General features: G+C 37.4%; 1 protein-coding gene across 2 annotated transcripts in view; it reads right to left on the bottom strand.

The window, feature by feature from the left end:
* PIK3R1 (phosphoinositide-3-kinase regulatory subunit 1) overlaps positions 1–17,596 on the bottom strand; it is a 60,436-nt gene that overhangs the window by 26,274 nt on the left and 16,566 nt on the right. For both annotated transcript variants that reach the window (XM_062599296.1, XM_062599295.1), the window contains exon 3: positions 1,234–1,326. In XM_062599296.1, coding sequence (XP_062455280.1) covers positions 1,234–1,326 — 93 coding nt within the window. The remainder of the gene's footprint in view (positions 1–1,233; positions 1,327–17,596) is intronic.

Genomic DNA, 17,596 nt, shown 5'->3' on the forward strand with positions numbered 1-17,596 from the left:
TTGGCACTCTACCTAATCAACAGAGACAGACAGGCCCTCCTACAGGATAGTTAACTCTCAGGTTGCTCTTGACCATCTACAGAGCCCCAAACCTCACAATGTATGCAGGGTGTGTATCACTTCTTTGTGTCTGTATATATCACGTAACATGTCTAAGAATCCACCTGAATAATAGATATCAATACAGTCTTCTCATGTCCTATGTGAAAGGCATTGTTTACAACTTCTTTGCTGCAGAAAAAACACAAAAGACACAAAACGTGGAAAGAAAGCACAGCCAGGGAGCCAGAACACGGATGATTTAACAGTATCAGCGGGCTTTCCTGGAAGCCGTAGCTGCTTATGCAAGCACTAAACACTTGCCCCTCTCACTGACACTGGCAAGCTCCTAGTCATTTGCAAAGAGTTAGCACTCTCTTAAAGCATCACTGCACCGTGTGAGGTCCTGTGTCCCACGGACAGCAGTCTGAATCAGACCAGAGTACCACTTACCCTCTCACTCCCAGGCTATAATGCCACTGAATGAGCAGGACCCTGTGGGCAGCTCCTTACCATAGGAGGACTGCCTATCTGAGCAGAAGCTAAGATAAGAGAGAAAGGGCAAAAGGGACAGGGCGCAGCAGAAGAACAGGGAGAGCCTCAAAAGGATGGAGAGACATAACCAGGGAAAACAGGAGAATCGAAAACCATGCAGCTAACACCAGCTGCTCAGCAGACAACAGCAATAAATAACTTGCTCCTGAAGTATAAAAACAGTCCTTGTAACTTTTCCATACTATGTACTACTTTTCCGTACATACACGTTTGCTTTGGGGCAACACATTACTTGTTTAGCCTTGTATCCATTTCAATGTTATGATGCTGTTTTCATGAGCAACTTAAGGTGTTCATCTATTGGAAAAGAACAGAGCGAAACCAACCCTCTCCCCCCCCCGTCCCCCCCGCCGCCATCACTTTCAATAATACTTATATTAGTTAAGTTGCTAAACATCATTTGAGGTAACCTTTGTTATTACTCCTATATGAGGTAAGCTTTATTATTACTCCTATAATACAAGTAGCCTCTGTTGGGCAGAAACCAACACAATAACCCTTAAATTAGATTATTTTCATATTATTTGAATACTGTGATGCATTAGCAGCTCGAGGAAGGGCAGACAGCAACTCTAAATCTGATTGCTGTCTTGGCTAACACAAGTAACAAAAACACTGCCAGGCTATTCTTCAGCATACCTTTCTTTTCAATTGCCTCCACTATCTTGATAAGGATTGGAGGAGCAACATCAGGAGGTGAAAACTGCTCCGTAAGATCTGGAAGTGAAAAAGCTGTAAAAGAAAAATAGGAAAAATAAGACAAGCTACAGTTGAAAGTCATTTCCATTTATGAAAGTGATGTCCGTTATGACACATAACGCATCCAGTTAATTTTTAAGCACTGAACAAATTCATTTTATTAGCTGTAAGAGACAGTCCAAACATCCCACTTGTCAAGCTTAAATGAGAACACTACAAAACTAATCAAAAGCTGAATAAAAATGATGGCATTTGCATTTTTATGGCATCTTCTTTTAAAGATCTAAATCACTCCTAGAATCAGCATTAATATTACAAGAAAAAAGAAAATACAATAAAAGTTTGCAATCTACAGGAAAAAAAAAAGGGAAATACAATGCAAGGAAGAGAAAAACAGTTTTTTGGTCCTGAAACATTTACGTCCAGCATGTACCAGATGAGGGAGCTAAACACATCACCATTTGGGAGCTGCACAAAACAAATTTACAAAGACCTGAAAGAGTAGTCGAAGCAAGTATTAATACTCTACAAAAGTTCAGTGATAATTTCAGTTTCTTTTCACTTTTCAATCTTAATATTAGCATATTAACAATATAGCTTTCCTGAAATTTGTTTTGTACAACTATTGGTGAAGAATAAATAGTGGGATGATGTGAAAGGAGCATCCTGCAGCTTTCAAACAAACCTGCATACTGATTTTGTACGAGGTCAGTTTTCACACAACGTAGTTTCTTCACTGAAAGAACATATTGTATAAAGTAATGTTTTGACTCTGTGATATGAGGGATGATGTATCTTTAAATGCACTATTTTTGGCAAAATAATTATTTCAAAGTTTTAGATAGTCCTATTTAATTCTTAGAAAGCAAGAACATTTACATAAAGACATTCTTATTAAACAGCTGCCAGAAACATCTGGTATACTTTGAGGAGTTATGATTGATAAACATAGCTTAATCATTGAAGTAGAAGTTGCCAGTTGCCTAGGGGATGGTGATCTTTGCCTGATTAAATTCATCTTGCATAAAAAGAGAGCATTCTTAAACATACATGCATAAATGTGCATGCATGCATATGTATACAAATATACACGTGTATTTCTAGAAGACTGAAACTGAACAAAATCATGAGCATAACTAACTAGGAGGAAAAAAAGAAAAATATCAATAGACAGAAGAGAGTTTTAATGAAAAACTTTCAGATCACCAGAAAATTAAATACACCACAAGTGAGAGAAAAATTTTAGCTGAGAATAGAACTTATTTTGAAGGCAGCGATCAGATATCTTCTTAAAAATTCAAACAACTTGAAAATTGGATGGATAGCAAGGAAAATACAGAAGGTTTGGAAGTGCAGAAAACTGAGGAGAGAAGTTTAAGATAATAAGTAATGATTATTTATGAACTAATAATGGAAGTGGAACATACTGGACATTGAGACATGTGCCTTGCAAAAAGAAGCAGAATGACGGTATGATAATGATGAAATACTTTCCAGTCCATTCATAACGAAGAAGGACATTAGAAAAACATCTGTTAGTCATAAAAGACGACCCTGATGCTAGTTATAATATCAGTCCTGGACAAAATAATGGAATACCTGATATGGTAACTCATATGATAAAGCTATAAGAGACAGCACTGTAACTAGGGACTGGATAGGTTCACAGAGGATAGGTCCTGTTAAAAACCACACTACTTCCTTCCTTGATGGAATCACAGTTAGCTGAAAAATGCAAACGAGTAATCATGATGAACTCTGTAGTTCTGACGGGTATTTGACTCAGTATAACATTTTGATTGAAACTTAAACATATGCTTAAAAGCATGTGTTAAATAGATGAAGATCTAGCCAATCAGCCAACCTCCAAATATTAATGCAGAACAAACTACCTATGGAAGCAACAGATTTTTTTTTTTTTTTATCTCTTCATATCCATTTCTGCTTTACCAAACACAAGTTGGATTCAAATGCAAGACTCTATAGTCCAGCCCCGCGGTGACATGCCGAAACACAGACTATCTGATCTGTAATATTCAGGTCAAATAGTTCCTTTTGACCCTGAACTATGAATCTCTCTTATGATAATGCTGAATCCATTGAAAGAATCAAATCAGAGTCATAACAAAGAACATGTTACAAAAAAACTCATATTATGATACTAATAGACCCACAGAAAGATAAAGGCATAAAACGTATCCCTTACATGGTAGCAAAGGAAGAGCCTGTTTTGAGAACAAAATTTATGTATTTTACTTCTGAAAATAACTTTCTGCTCCTTAGGTAGCCTGTTACATGAAGTGCCCTTCTCCCCTTAAGTAGCTGTGATAAAATTGCAGCATCTCTTCGGCTGCAGAGAGAGGCAGCCTGCAACTAAGGGTCTAAACTGACACTGAGGAAAGAAGGGAAAGAAGCAGCAGAAACAGACAGAGAAGAGAAGTCAACAGACCACGCAGATGTAGAACAAATCTCAAATTGGTTAAAATGAAAGATTTCCTACACTTCTCTCCTATCCTAAAATATGTAACTGGAAAAATATTAACATTCTGGGAATTCAGAGGAGTACTGATTACTTTTCTTCCTCCCTATATCTAATTCCTCTTCTTCAAAACAGGCAGTTTCCATCTACCAGAGAAACTAGTGAACTTTTAGATATGAACAGAGCTTTGAAAAAATGACAGTCTGTTTTGTAAAAATGTAAACCCTAGAATACTTACGAATTTGACCAAAACCTCAGAATACTCAACTGCCTTTAATATTAAGCATACTAGTGAGTGGCAGTTCTATAGCAGAATGACACAGACACACACAGTGGCAATAAGAAAACCTACACTTACCTTCAACACAGTAATCAAAGACCAATACAACCAAGAAATCTAATTACAGTGTACACTAATATTGAAGAAAAAACGTTCACTTTAAAAGCACTTAGGAGATGCCATTAACAAATTAAAATTACTTAACCTCCCACCTATTTTAGGATTGCCTATTCATTACTGTCATTTCCTATATAAAATATCGACAGTGTCATAGTGCCATTTGTACTTTAAACTTTCCACCTTTTGCACAAAACAGAAAATGATGGTCATTTAAAGTTGAAAGGCCTCAGGAAATACACATCTGCCAGAAGAAAGACTTAGGAGCACTTGTAGAAGTGAAGACAGTTTATAATATTTACACAGAAGTCAGTCAAATTTGGGCACAGTGTCCTCCATTTTCAAAATGCTGACAGGAAATGGCAGAGGCTGAATTGAAGAAAACAACATTTAAGTTTGGGGAAAACAAACAAACAAACAAAAAAAAACCCAATCCACAATTTTCTGGGCCCAGAATACAAGATATCCTTAAAAATATCCTGATTCTAGATTAGACATTCTGAAGGTAAATGCAGCATGCATATTAACAGATTTACACAAGGAAAGGAAAATCTTTCATATACATCACCTTTGGTAAAAGGAAAAGAGAATAAAATCCCCCATGCAGCCTGCATTTAGTACCTGATTTCAAAAGGATCTTTTGCTTTGAAGCATGCTGTAGCACAGCACAGAGGTTTGGAGAACCAAATCCACTCTTAAGAATCTGAGCAACTTTGGAGATCCCTTTGCTACAATCCAGTATCAGTTTTTCACTTAAAGTAATCATTTCCTCCCCTCCCCAGAGCAATCCTGTAATATTCTGGAAATCCCACTGTCTCCAAAGATTAAGGGTCTGAAGTTTCTGTGTCTTCTTTCTAGTCACAAGTCTGAGAACAGCTCTCCAGATAGTAAGGAAGCTTCTGGTGACACACTGTAAAAGCTGCATTTTCCACTAGCTCTATTTTTACCTTGCCACAGTGAGAACCAATGAGACGAACCACGAGTCAGAGTTCCTCCAATCTGCGAGCACTTCACTTTCCCTCATACAGACAGGCCTGAACAGCGCTAAGGCAATGGCAATGTGTGGGAGATGAGAGCATACCTTACGTTTAAGGGTTGCCAACACAGCTACAAAGTGCAAGATGAAACCAGCACACAGCTGCACCTTTTGGAAGGGTTCTCAGTAAAAAGAGATATTTTGGAGTTAGTACCTGGCAATGACATGTGGAAATTTAAAGCTGGAATTTGCCTTCAAAGGTTTATGAGCCAAATCTTTCACTACTGCTGGAAGAAGAATGAATATATATATAAAAGGATATAATTTAAAATATAACCACACACAGTATGAAAAAGAGTTCAATTTTTAAATATTTTTACAGAATCTATATTCTAAGATTACTTGAATTTAGCTCTGAATTAAGATCTCCAGGCATGTCCTTCCCCTTTTTCAACAAATAGGCATTTAAGGTTATGCATACATATTGCAATCAATGACACAGCAGCTGTGCATAAAAGTCTAATATTTGAGAGGGCAGGTCTTACGATGTTCGTAACTGGCTTATGTGCACGCAGATATGTTCTTCATGTATGCAACTGTGTCCACTAACATAGCCACTCATGCCTTCATAGATTTGCACATATCCTTGCATGAAAGTCATACAACATGTTCAAACATGAATGGTTTGACCAACACTGAAATTAACTGTAGAACAGGCATAAACATATTAATTAGCACAGAACAACCAGGCAACAGTAACTGTCATTGTCAGGCAAGTTGTGATAATGCCTCCAACAAGTTCAGCTAACAGAACCGTGAAGAAACAAGTCTACAGTACTTTTGCTGCGGCATCCTCAGTAGCGTAATGAAAGACAAGGTGGGGACAATGGTGGATTCTCCACAGAGTAAAACTTCCATGCTTACTATTGAAAATCCTCGGAAACAGAGGGAGGACTTTTCCTTCTTGCTTCAAATGCCGTTATTTCAGGAAATAAGCGGTTACACATTATACTGGGAAGGGGAAAAACAATTCAAATTTGTTTTACTGTTGTCATCCATCTTCCCTGAAGTAGATACTGAATTTAAATGAGAATTCATAATAGCACAATTTAATCACTTGTCAGTATATAATGTCAAGCTGAAGTGGAGATATATTGGATATAAGGACCGTTTTGCATTCCTGCACAACCTGTCAGGCAGTGGTTGGAGTCAAGGCAATCAGTGTACTCATATCAGCTTACTGCTAGGAATGCTCAAAAGAATTGAAGTAGTAGTAGAAGTATTGAAGAAGACTACACAGAACACATCAAAAGCTGTGTCTGTGTGAACAAGAGTTCAGATTCCTTAACACGGGAAATCACCAGGAGGTTCCTCCACAAGCGTGAGGAGGTTCAACGCTTATCAGGAGCTGTCAGGTTTTGACTGCTCCAGATGCAGAGCCCAAACCTTCACTGCTCCCTCACATCTGCTTTCATCAGCTGGAGAAGAAGGGCCACAGGAATTTCACAGCCCATAATAAAAGAATGAAAAGACCCTTACTGACACAAAGTTTCTAACTTTTACTGAGAGGACATTTCACAGTGTATTATATGTTTCTTTATATTCTTAGGAAAGAAAAATTTTCTGTAGAAACTTTCAGTAAAATATTATAAAACAGGAAAAAAAAAAGGCCCTAAACAGGCAGCTCAAATCATCTTGGTATTTGTAAAATAAATAAATAAATAAAAAGAAATAAGCTGGTATTGTTACTAGTAGTAAAGTGTAGCTTTTCTGAGTTCTTACAGGCAACATACAAACTTTACATTTCATCAGGGTTCAAGAGAAAGCTTCCATAAAGATCTAAGCTTTGGGCTCAATGCCAGACTAAGATAGGAAAAAGATGAGTCTGGTATTACAAATAAATACCAGAGAGAAGTTCATTCTGGGATTTGAGAACCATAACTATGCCTTGGCTTTAGCGATTTTAGACCACTTCATGATATTTATCAAAAGAATAAACAAATGAAGTATTTAGAACTGCCCAGCTGCTTTTAGCAATGTGTTTTAACTGGGCAAAGCTGAAAGACAAGAAGGTGAAAGTGAAGACAAAGAAGTTAATATCACTGTGTGTCACAGATCAATCAAGCACTGTAATAACTAGTAAAATTATTCACAACTGTTAGAGGAGAAAAAGACTTCTTCTTACATTCCCCGCCCCGATCAAGAATAGTTGGTTTTGGTTATAGTTAAGTTCTCCTCGAGGCATAATTCATCCCTAAACCAGCAGAAAGAAGAGCTGTTCAGGGCTCAACCACCTTCTCTGGTATTTGTTTTATTAGCAATATGGTAAAAGGTAACACTATTCATGGAAAAATATGAAAGGGAGGTTTAAGCTTCAGTGAATTTGACACATTCATTATGAATGGCTTAATAGGCCTGTCTACTCTTACTTGTCTTTTATTTTTATCAGATGTCGTCAAGCAGACAGACTGTGGACTCAGAATACCACAGAAGCCTTGGCAGTGAAAGGAGACTAGATCAGGACGAAATGAAGAGAGAAGGATATCCCAGTGCTAGATAAAGAAGCAGTCTGACCCACCAAGGCTATCAGCCTTTGGGCTCACAAAAGGCCCACTTATTACTTAGGTAGAAAAATGTCTGTAGGTCAAGATATATTGGGATATGAATGATCTCAAAGCTATTGAAAGGAATGGAGAAATAACATCTGCTGGTGACCTTACATGACTAGACTACAATTGGGAGGTTTGATGGAAATACAGTTAATTCTAAATTCCCATAAGAAAACTCTTCAATAATATGCAGCAAGCCCAGTTTATTTCTTCCATCGATCAGTAGGTTTTGATTATGAGCTGGAGGACAAAGTGACAACTTCATTCAGATGTTCAGTTTTAACGGCATGTTGAGGATTTTAACCACAGCAGGAAATACAGCTCTGTACTGGAAAAATAATTTATCATATCAAACTGTCAGTCCTCTTTTTACTTTGCCTGCAATAGAGAAACATCTGAAAAAAAAAAACACTCTTCTTAGGGAATCTCAAGGATACTAATTAACTCTCATAGATAATGGATAACATGGAAGTTTCTGGACTTCAAACACCTTTTTAAAGCATTCATATTTCTGCTGTGGTGCAATACCCGTAATACAGAATGATAAGAATTTTTCGAAGGGGCTTATTACAAAAGATCGTGACTGCAGGAAAGAGGGGAATCCTTATTAACGTAACCTTCTGAACTTCAGTCAATTCACAACATACTGGCCAAAATGCAAATTGAGCATCTGTAGAATCCCGTGTGTTAAGTAAGTACTTACAACATCAATTACAAGGTTGAAAAAAGCATCTCAAATTACTTTTTTGTAGAAAATTAACGAGTATTGGCAAGTTATTATAATATATGCGATACTTAACAGAATAAGATTATGCAGTCATTCTTCACAGAGGACAAATAAATGTATGTTATGACTGGGCCATTTATAGTCCAATCCATAGAACCTATGAAGGTTGGAATAAAATCTGAATATTATTTCATTTTATCTTGGCTACATATAATATGTGGAAAAAGACATAGTCACCTGTATAAATTAGTCAAATACTTTGCCTAGATACTTTCCAAGGTTATCAGCACAATACGCAAAGAATGATCTGATTGATAAAATATCATGTGTATCGTAATTATGTGGAAAGTTGAGGGGCGGTGATGTGAGAATGAATCCCCCTTTCATCCCCACGTATAACCTTGTACCGGCTGCATTTAAAGGCTAAGGAGAGTAAGTGGCAACTATGAATGAAGGGGAAACAACTCAAAGCAAATACAGATGAATATGAGAAAATAACCTATAAACAATACATAGCAGAAAGCGCTGATCCGGTATTGAAAGTTGCATTTTATAATGTATTGATTTTTCAAGAAGAAATCTAGGTTTTCTTTACCTTTCTCTGACACAAAAATGAATGCTTGTCACAGATCTGCTGCATTAATCATCAAAAAATTATCCTAAAACAGAACAAAATGAAAGTTCACAGAAAAAGAAAAAAAACCCAATATGTCTGACTTCAGGAAAGTTTAGCTGCACAAATACGGAGCAGAATGAGACAGATTTATTTGGTATGTAACCACCAATCAATAGTAGAATTATAGTATACTATATTCCTTCACTACAGTTTAATACTTCTAATATTGTCTGCTAATCACATTTCACACTTACTAATTTAATGTTTCATAAAGCCCTGTTTCTATCAACTGTGGAAGGGAAGTGATACAGCCTGTACTGGGGTGGAATTCTGTACATAATATTCTAACAGATTAAACCTCAGTAACTTTATGAATTATGAGCTGTCAGGCACTTTTCTCATCTGCTACAGAATATACTTCTTAGAAACAGGAGCTATAAATAAGACAACAGATGTTTTTTGTTGGCTTCAGTTGAAGCACAGATAATTTTTAAAAAGCAATCCACAGTTAAAAAGCCTGCTGCAATGACAGTATTCTGCTTCCCTCTATGGGTGAAATTTCTTAATACTCCTTCTTTTTGAAACTATAACTGAATTTAGGACCTGAAATGGCTGCAACTATTTCCAATTAGTACTTATTACAGAACGCTTGCAACCAAAACAATCAGAGAAAGAAGAAGCCCTGTTTTGCAGAAAAACTGCAAGGTTTATGAAAAAAATGTTAACTAAGTACAATAAATTCCTGTAGGCAGTACACTGCATTCTAATGCCACACCTAATGTTTAACTTAAATTGTTCTGCAAAAAAGGGGGGAAAAATCAAGGAAGAAAGGGGGAAAACAGTTGTTTCAACTGTTTTGTCAAAGAGTTGTGAGATACACCAAAACAATATCATAAGAAAAAGAAAAGAAGAAACTGAAAGCTGCATTTCTGCTTCTAAGTGGAGGAGGGCACCCAGGAAGCCAAGCTAAGGGGACCAGGAACTTGCACAGGACAGACATGGCCTGCGTTTAAATAGAAAATCAGGTTAACATCTCTAAACAAGCAGGTGTGGTCCTCAGGGTTTGATTCTGAAGGCAGAGAAAGAAAGTATTTTAAAAACTAGCATCTGCTCTTCAGTTCCTGTTGATGTCTGCAAGTTCCCAGCTAACATTATTCAATCAGAGAGATATTAGCAGATTACAGTAAAATGTGGTGTAGGTACCCCGTTACAACACCCACCATGAGCCAGGATAAGATGGCTGAGGTAGCAGTAAGGGGAGGAAGGGTCAGGGACAATCAAGGAGCTGGACCCAGTAAATTGCAAAGCATTGCCTTTTTTTGCCAAATGAGTCTTGTGCATATTATTCCCTCATCCTCCTGGATGGTAGCTCCACAGTTAGAAACGAGCTGAGCTACACAAAGGTTTGATTAATTCTGCCTAGTTCCTTTTACAGATACTAATTGGCAATGAAAAAGACTGCTGCATAACAAAGGCTCTGACTTAACATTCCAGCTTCTGGTAGCAGTCTTGTATGAAACCATAAGTAATGTGAAGAAGAAAAATATATTGTACTGAATATTTGAGTGTACTGTGGATAGCGTAAGTGTGAGGACAAATGGCATGTTCTACTGACAGTTGCATCTTGTGACCTACTTAACAGGTTCCCTGTGCAACTTTCAGGGTTAGTATTGTCATTAAACATCCAGATTGCAGTAGTAGTACCTAGAAACCCTTATCAGTCTCAAACAAACTTGCAACAGGTTCTGTACAAACAACGCCTCCCTTATTGGTCTTCTGATTAACTAAGCAATCTCTTAGAATTGATACCAATTGCTCTATTAACCTTTCCACAAATTTTACCTCATCCTTCCCTAAAATATTAAAGCCATGATACTCTAATACTTCTGCGCTCTAGATTTCTTTTTAAAAATGAATAGTAAAATGCCAGTAAAAATGTACTTTATTTCAAACAGATTATGTAAACTGCTAATACATTTACATGGGATTTTACTACAGTCACTCTTTAAGAAATAAGTAGTAAAGCTCTGTCTGTCTGACACATGGAATACTATGCAGACAAATCCAGAACTACATTGAAAGAACATCAAGATCACAAGTCAAGTACTCAAAAACAACTAGGAACTAAAGTAGCACGTGTAATGTCATTTCTTTCATCTCTTTCCATGTTATGATATAGCATCTTCCCCACCAAATTACTCTGCTTCAATCAGCACACAAATTCCAGTGCTCTCAAGGGACAGTTAAGTAGCTGAGGTTTTTATTACCTTCAGCTTTATTCAGTCTGTGAAAGGACATATGGTCTTCTAGGAAATTCATATTCTTCTATTCACTTTCCACTTCAACTCTGGATGCCTAAATTCCTGCAACCTGTCCCTGCATTATCTCTCCTCCAACCCAGTTTTTCATGCAAGTGTACTTTTCTTTCTAGCAAATAGGAAAATACATAGCCTTCTGTTTCTGGAAACCTCCATCACTCTTAAGAGAGAGCGAGCTGCCTATCTTTTAACGGCAGTAAAGCTGAGGTGCATCTCAAAAGGCACATAAATATTTGATCTGTCCAGCCATTAGTACATTCTACCTCTTCTGGGCAAAGCTGTGGAGAATGCCATGGTGAGATGACTTCAAGGACCCTCAGTTTACAGACGTAGCAAGTCCCCATGCTGGCATTTTCAGATCTCTGACCCAAGCTTTGTTGACTCAGCTCAGTAGACAGACTACTAACGAACGTATATTAGAAAAAGTAGTCCTTTTACCAAACAAATACCAGACAGTAGATAAATACTCTTGCTACTAGGTTACCAGGTACCATTTGGTACTCACTGTTAGAAAACCTTTTCTTTCTTTCTTTTTTTAGGACACCCACTCAATCAACTTTTCACTATCTACATTCCAGTAAAAGTTCAAGACCTTGTGTCTTCATGTGGAACTTGCAACTGGTTGTTATAGATTTGTCAGCTCAAGATCAAATACTGCAGTTTCCTCTACAAAATGAGCAATAAACTGGTACTGGTGCAGGGTGCAAAGGCTCAATTACCACTTGCTATATTCCAGTGGGAAAGAGCGTTACTTTATCTAGAAAATATTGACGTATATTCTCTTCTATATGGTCTGGCACTAATCTACCAAAATGGCTAATCTCAGTCTCTCAATCCTCATTCCACACAACCACAATGATGGTTAGTAATGGTGCTCCAACAGCATCCACTCTTTATAACAGAAATAGGACTACTGGATGGACATTTGCTGGAAGAGACTGGGGACTCCGGAACTCTTTCTTTATGACCTGCCCCACCTGAAAAGGACCTTCATTTCTTATTGCTGTTTCCTTCTCTTACTACCATGAAGTTCATCCTTATGCAAAGCCATCATGAGTTTTTGATATGACTCTGAAAAGTAGCTTTTAAACTGTTCTTTTTATTCAGTAATCTTATCACATACAACTTTCAAAGTGTAAGTTGCTCTGCTCGAGTACTTTATTTTGTTACCTTTTTGTTAAGGACAGAATAAGCATGTGTGCGTGGGGTGGGGGGAAATCACATTACTCAAAGTATCCACAGGCAAGCAATCTAGAGGAGAATAAGCTCTTCACTACTGTAAGAAAAAGACAGTGTGCATTATTGCATTTGAGAAGTCACGTTGTTTAGATCTGGAAGATTTACATAAAAATCCTGGCAGAAGCTGCTGACAGATAAAAGCCAAAACAGCTCCTTCATCTTTTGGAAATTATGGGAAACATTTATAAGCACATAGAAAGTTAAAAATAATGAGTGTAGAGCAGTCTTTTAGAAAAAAACGCAAACAATGGTAACAGCAATCCAGCTTCAGAAGGGCTTTCTTTATTCTGCAAGCTGACATTATTTCAAATCAAATCTTTGTCTTAAAAAAGAAAGAAAAAAAAAGAAGAAAAAAAAAGAGAGAAAGCAGCTTGGGGCTCTAGATGTAGCAACAGAAATAGGGCAATGTTGAAAGGCGGTCTTATTAGAAAGCAAAAATGGGTTAATCCGTACAGCCATTAAACCACAGGCTGATCTGACAGATACAGAAACAACATTAGTAAGAAATTCCTGAACTGGATCTACAGAGAGTTAATTCCACTGCTGCCTTTAATTTCAGATAAAGGAGAAAACTCTCAGTTTGTATGTAATAAGTTTTCTGACCCTGACCATACAGCCGCCTGGATTTCTCTACATAGTGGTATTAGTGTTGATTTCTCATTCCAGCTTTTAACACTATCCAGATACAATATCAAAAGGGCCTCGTGGAATATGAAGTTCAGCACTTAATATACGAACTTAGAAGTTATCTACTCCATAAACCACTGTTACGTTTGTTCACACTGTGCTGTTGAATTAGCTAATTTAGATCTTAGTAGTTAAAGCAGTGAATTGACTTCACAGAACTTTATATGCTCAAAGCAGTAAAGGTCTCAACTGGCCACTTAACTTGAACTGGATAAAGAACCTGCTTTCTGTATTGTCTAGCACACCGCATTGTAGAAACTCATACAACACAAAAATCTGTTTTTGGGGAGTGTTAAAAAAAAAATCAGAATCGAAAAGAACAAAGATGGTGTAACAAAAAGCTAGCATAAAATACTGACAATGGTTTTACATCAGTGTCTGCAAGCCAAATTCTGACTGAAGTCAGAGTAAGGAGCATAGAACAAGATTTTAGTCTGCTTTGGTAGTACTCATTTGAAAGGAGACCAAAAGCAACAGAAAGAGGCTTTCTTTTTAAGAGAAGCTTAATGATAAGTACTTGAACTCTGAGAGAAAATATTTTGCACCTCCACTGCAAATCTACAGTGTTAAATAGATTCAGACCCTAAGAAACTCTAAGAAAAATTTTTCCCTCTCTAAATGGGACATACTTTCAGACCTCTTAAAAACAAGCAACATTTCGTGAAGGAGGAAGAATAGAGAAGCTGAAGTATCTACAGAAATATTTTGTAAATGGTCTTGGAAAGCCTAAACCAGAGAGGGGCTGTGCAAAGAAAAAAGATTATGCAACTGGTTAAGAACCAAAAATGTGTTCCCTGTGATTTGTCATTCAAGTGGTCAAACAAAAGTTGCTGCTTCAGGGAAGAAGCTGGGGAGATGAAAGCTCCTTCCATATCCTTTACAAGACAGAGGTGAACAAGGAACTCTCTGACCAGCCTCTTCTCTTCCTTGCTGCTGCTGCTGGGCAGCTCCCCTACAGTGGTCTATTTTACCCCAAGGAGAATAAAGAGAACTACTGTAGATGTCCTTCTGCTTCCCTGCAAAAACTTTATGGGGAGAAAGATTAATGCTTAAGTTGACTGTCTCTGAACTTAGGGGAGTACTGAGTATATAAATAAGCATGCCAAGAAAGACTCATCTGTTGTCTATTTAAGTGTTGCAAGCATAGTTTCCACTGGTCATACACATACACACACACACTCCACAGTTTTTCCACCACCATCCTGCTCTTGTGAAAGTTAGCCAGTCTTCGGACCTACCCATCCACATCTTGAAATAGCCAATACTATTGTATCTGTCCACCTATCTGTATTTCCATGCACATACACACACTGAAAGAGAGAGCTTGGAGCTACAACCACTTATTGTTTTAGAATATTGATTATAGGATACAAGAGGAGTAAAAAATTATCCACTACAAGTGCAAGATGTGATAAAACATGTGAAAGTTTTCCAGCTATGACTCATTAAGAAATGGGTGGAGGCTTGTAAGACAGAAAGGCTTCTGGCTGGAAGGAGTATGCCTTCTTCCACACCGGCCAGCAAGGACTTGGATTGGCTGCCATTCTGTCAAAAGGCCAGATCGATCCTGGTTGTTTTCCTGCTATCCTATGGGGGGGGGGTGGGGGGGGGGGGAGGAACTCTTACATGTCTGTTTTTGTTACTGCGCTCCAGAGGAATCCCTTGGTCCTCATCTTGCCAAAAGAAAGAACCAGTTACCTTTATTTGACCCTACCAAATGGGAAGACCTTTTTCTTCTACCTTCTTAAAGAACTTTTTGTTTGTACGTTTAAACATGGGGCATGCCAAGAAGAGGAAGGATGGCTTACTTGATTCACAGATGAAGAATCATTCCAAAAAACTAATTCCCTGTTGAGAACAGAAGAAAGAGGAATGCATTTGTTTTAAACTGACTTGCTTTTTCTAACAAGCTTATGATTCCCTGTTTTTGAGGGTAGTTCAACTGACTTGCCTGCTACATCAGAAAAAGCATTTTTCTATGCTTGTCCTTCTAGTTTTACCCTTCCAAATTTATGCACGCAGCTGGAAAAAATGGTATCTTAATTAGCTCATCCTTGGCATCGTCAGAGAACTTTACTAAGGCCTTTAAAAGTTAAAGCCCCTCAGAAATGGTAGATACAAGAGACTGTTAGTGTAGCTCACCTAACCACTGCTACACTTACCACTAGTATCTTAATTAGCTCATCCTTGGCATCTTCAGAGAACTTTACTAAGGCCCCTTTTAGGGAGGTCAGTATAAAAAAACCTCACCTAAATCTAGGTATTAAGGGAAACACTTTTAGTTTGTTTTTCAGAACAGGATATTTCTAGATTTCTCAGGAGAACCAACCATTCTGCTTCTCTTTTTCTTGTATTGTACTATATCTGTCAGCTTCTCACATTTAAACATTCTTCTTAAACTGAGAAGTCTTGGGAGACAAAGCAAAGCCTCTGGTTATTCTAATGATACTCAGTTAAGAATAAATAATGCAAAGGAATTAGTGAATATTGTGATTATTCTGCCTGATGTTGTGAAGGAACCAGACTGGAATAAGAAAACATGAGGCCACAGGTGTAGACTACCTAGAGATATACATACTCAATTCGTCTGGCTTTTGCTTCGAAGAGGAAGGAAAGTTCCGTTCTAAGTTGTTTCGTATAAAAACTGAAAATCCTCCCCCTCCAAATAGCTACAAATTACCCCTCCTCAAATCATATGCAGAAGTTGAAAACATACTAGGAGTCAATACTGTAGTTATTGTAGTCTCTTACTCAAGCTATTAAGAGGCAAAACAAAGCTACAGGTGTTCATTTAAGCCATGGTCTAGTGTTCTGTAAAGTTTCAAAGCAAGCTGCTTTTTATTTGAGACAGAAAAATATGCACTGGTTAAAGATCTCTGACAGACTACAAAGAGGTGACCAAATCACACTTAACAAGACAGAAAAATCTAGATTTTTTAATATGTTAAATGTATCTTGAAATTAGAGAAATTCATGCTTTTACCTCTGAAGGGCCATCAACTTGAGCCCAACACAACAACTGGAACTAGATTTAACTCTACTTTTTCCTGCTCTCTTTATAGCTTCTCCATGCTTTACACACATTACATGTTCTCTCTCTTGCTCTCTCAGCATTTGGTCTCTTTTTCCTTCAGGCATTCTGTAACGCTGCCAGCCAGCAAACTTTGCTTTTAATAAGTAGATCTGCCAACTTAAACACCAGTCTCCTAAGGCAATCAAATAATGAAACACACATGTATGTACTTGCACGTAATCTGTCAAATGCCTCTATAGCCCACTACAAATGATTTTTTGCAATTTGAGGTTTTCATAAGAGCATGCATTTATACACTCTTGGTTTTCAAAGATCAACTGCTATGTTTTTTCAGAGTACTCTGTCCTGGTTGTACAGATAGACCTAATAATGCCTCTGTGATTCACGTACCGGTATCTGTAAGAGAGACGAGTTATGAAAAATTTAAAAAATACAAAGCTGTGCAGGATAGGCATATCCTTCAGTTTCTCCAGTTTTGTGCAGAGGTCTGATGCAAGACAGTACAGATTCCTCCACTGCAGAACACTTCTCTCATGTTTCAAATGTGTCTAGAAAGTGTTACAGAGTTAATGAACAATCATTCCAAATATCAAAAGCATTTTTTTCTACCTCCCTCATTACTTATCTATCAGTTGCACTGAAGCGTTCTGGAACTCTACTTTCTAAACTAGTATTTCCCAAAAGAGAAACGTAATGTATGACTCTAGCAACAGAGTAATCCAGCAAAAAACCGTAACCATCCGTCACACCAGGATGATGTTGCACTGCCACATATCTTGATTAAATAAGGTTGCAATTTGCAACATGGCAGAATAAAGACGGTAGCAAAAGCATCTTTCAAGCAAGTTACCGATAGGTCCTGGAAAATTAAAATCAGATTTCAAGAACCGAAATTTACTACAAAACTTGCTATCACTTGGAAAATTCCTGTACTGTTCCTGTGAATTGCAACTTTAAACAATGAAACTGTAAAAAAAAGCAAAACTAGAGATGCATCATAAAAGTATAAAGCAAAAGGTATACTGTAAACATGCACCCCTGATAACATAATACGACATATACTTTTACAACCAAGTCTGAGAATTTGAAAATTTAAATTCCCAGAATTAGGAAACAAGTGAAACAATGCTAAATTATGTCACCACATTTGTTCAATCTGTGCATTCATATTTTAATAATTCTCTTCCTTTTGATGCTTATATTTGGATTCCAGATGGTGAA

The sequence above is a fragment of the Rhea pennata genome, chromosome Z, assembly GCF_028389875.1.
Source record: "Rhea pennata isolate bPtePen1 chromosome Z, bPtePen1.pri, whole genome shotgun sequence".
NCBI classification, from domain to species: domain Eukaryota; kingdom Metazoa; phylum Chordata; class Aves; order Rheiformes; family Rheidae; genus Rhea; species Rhea pennata.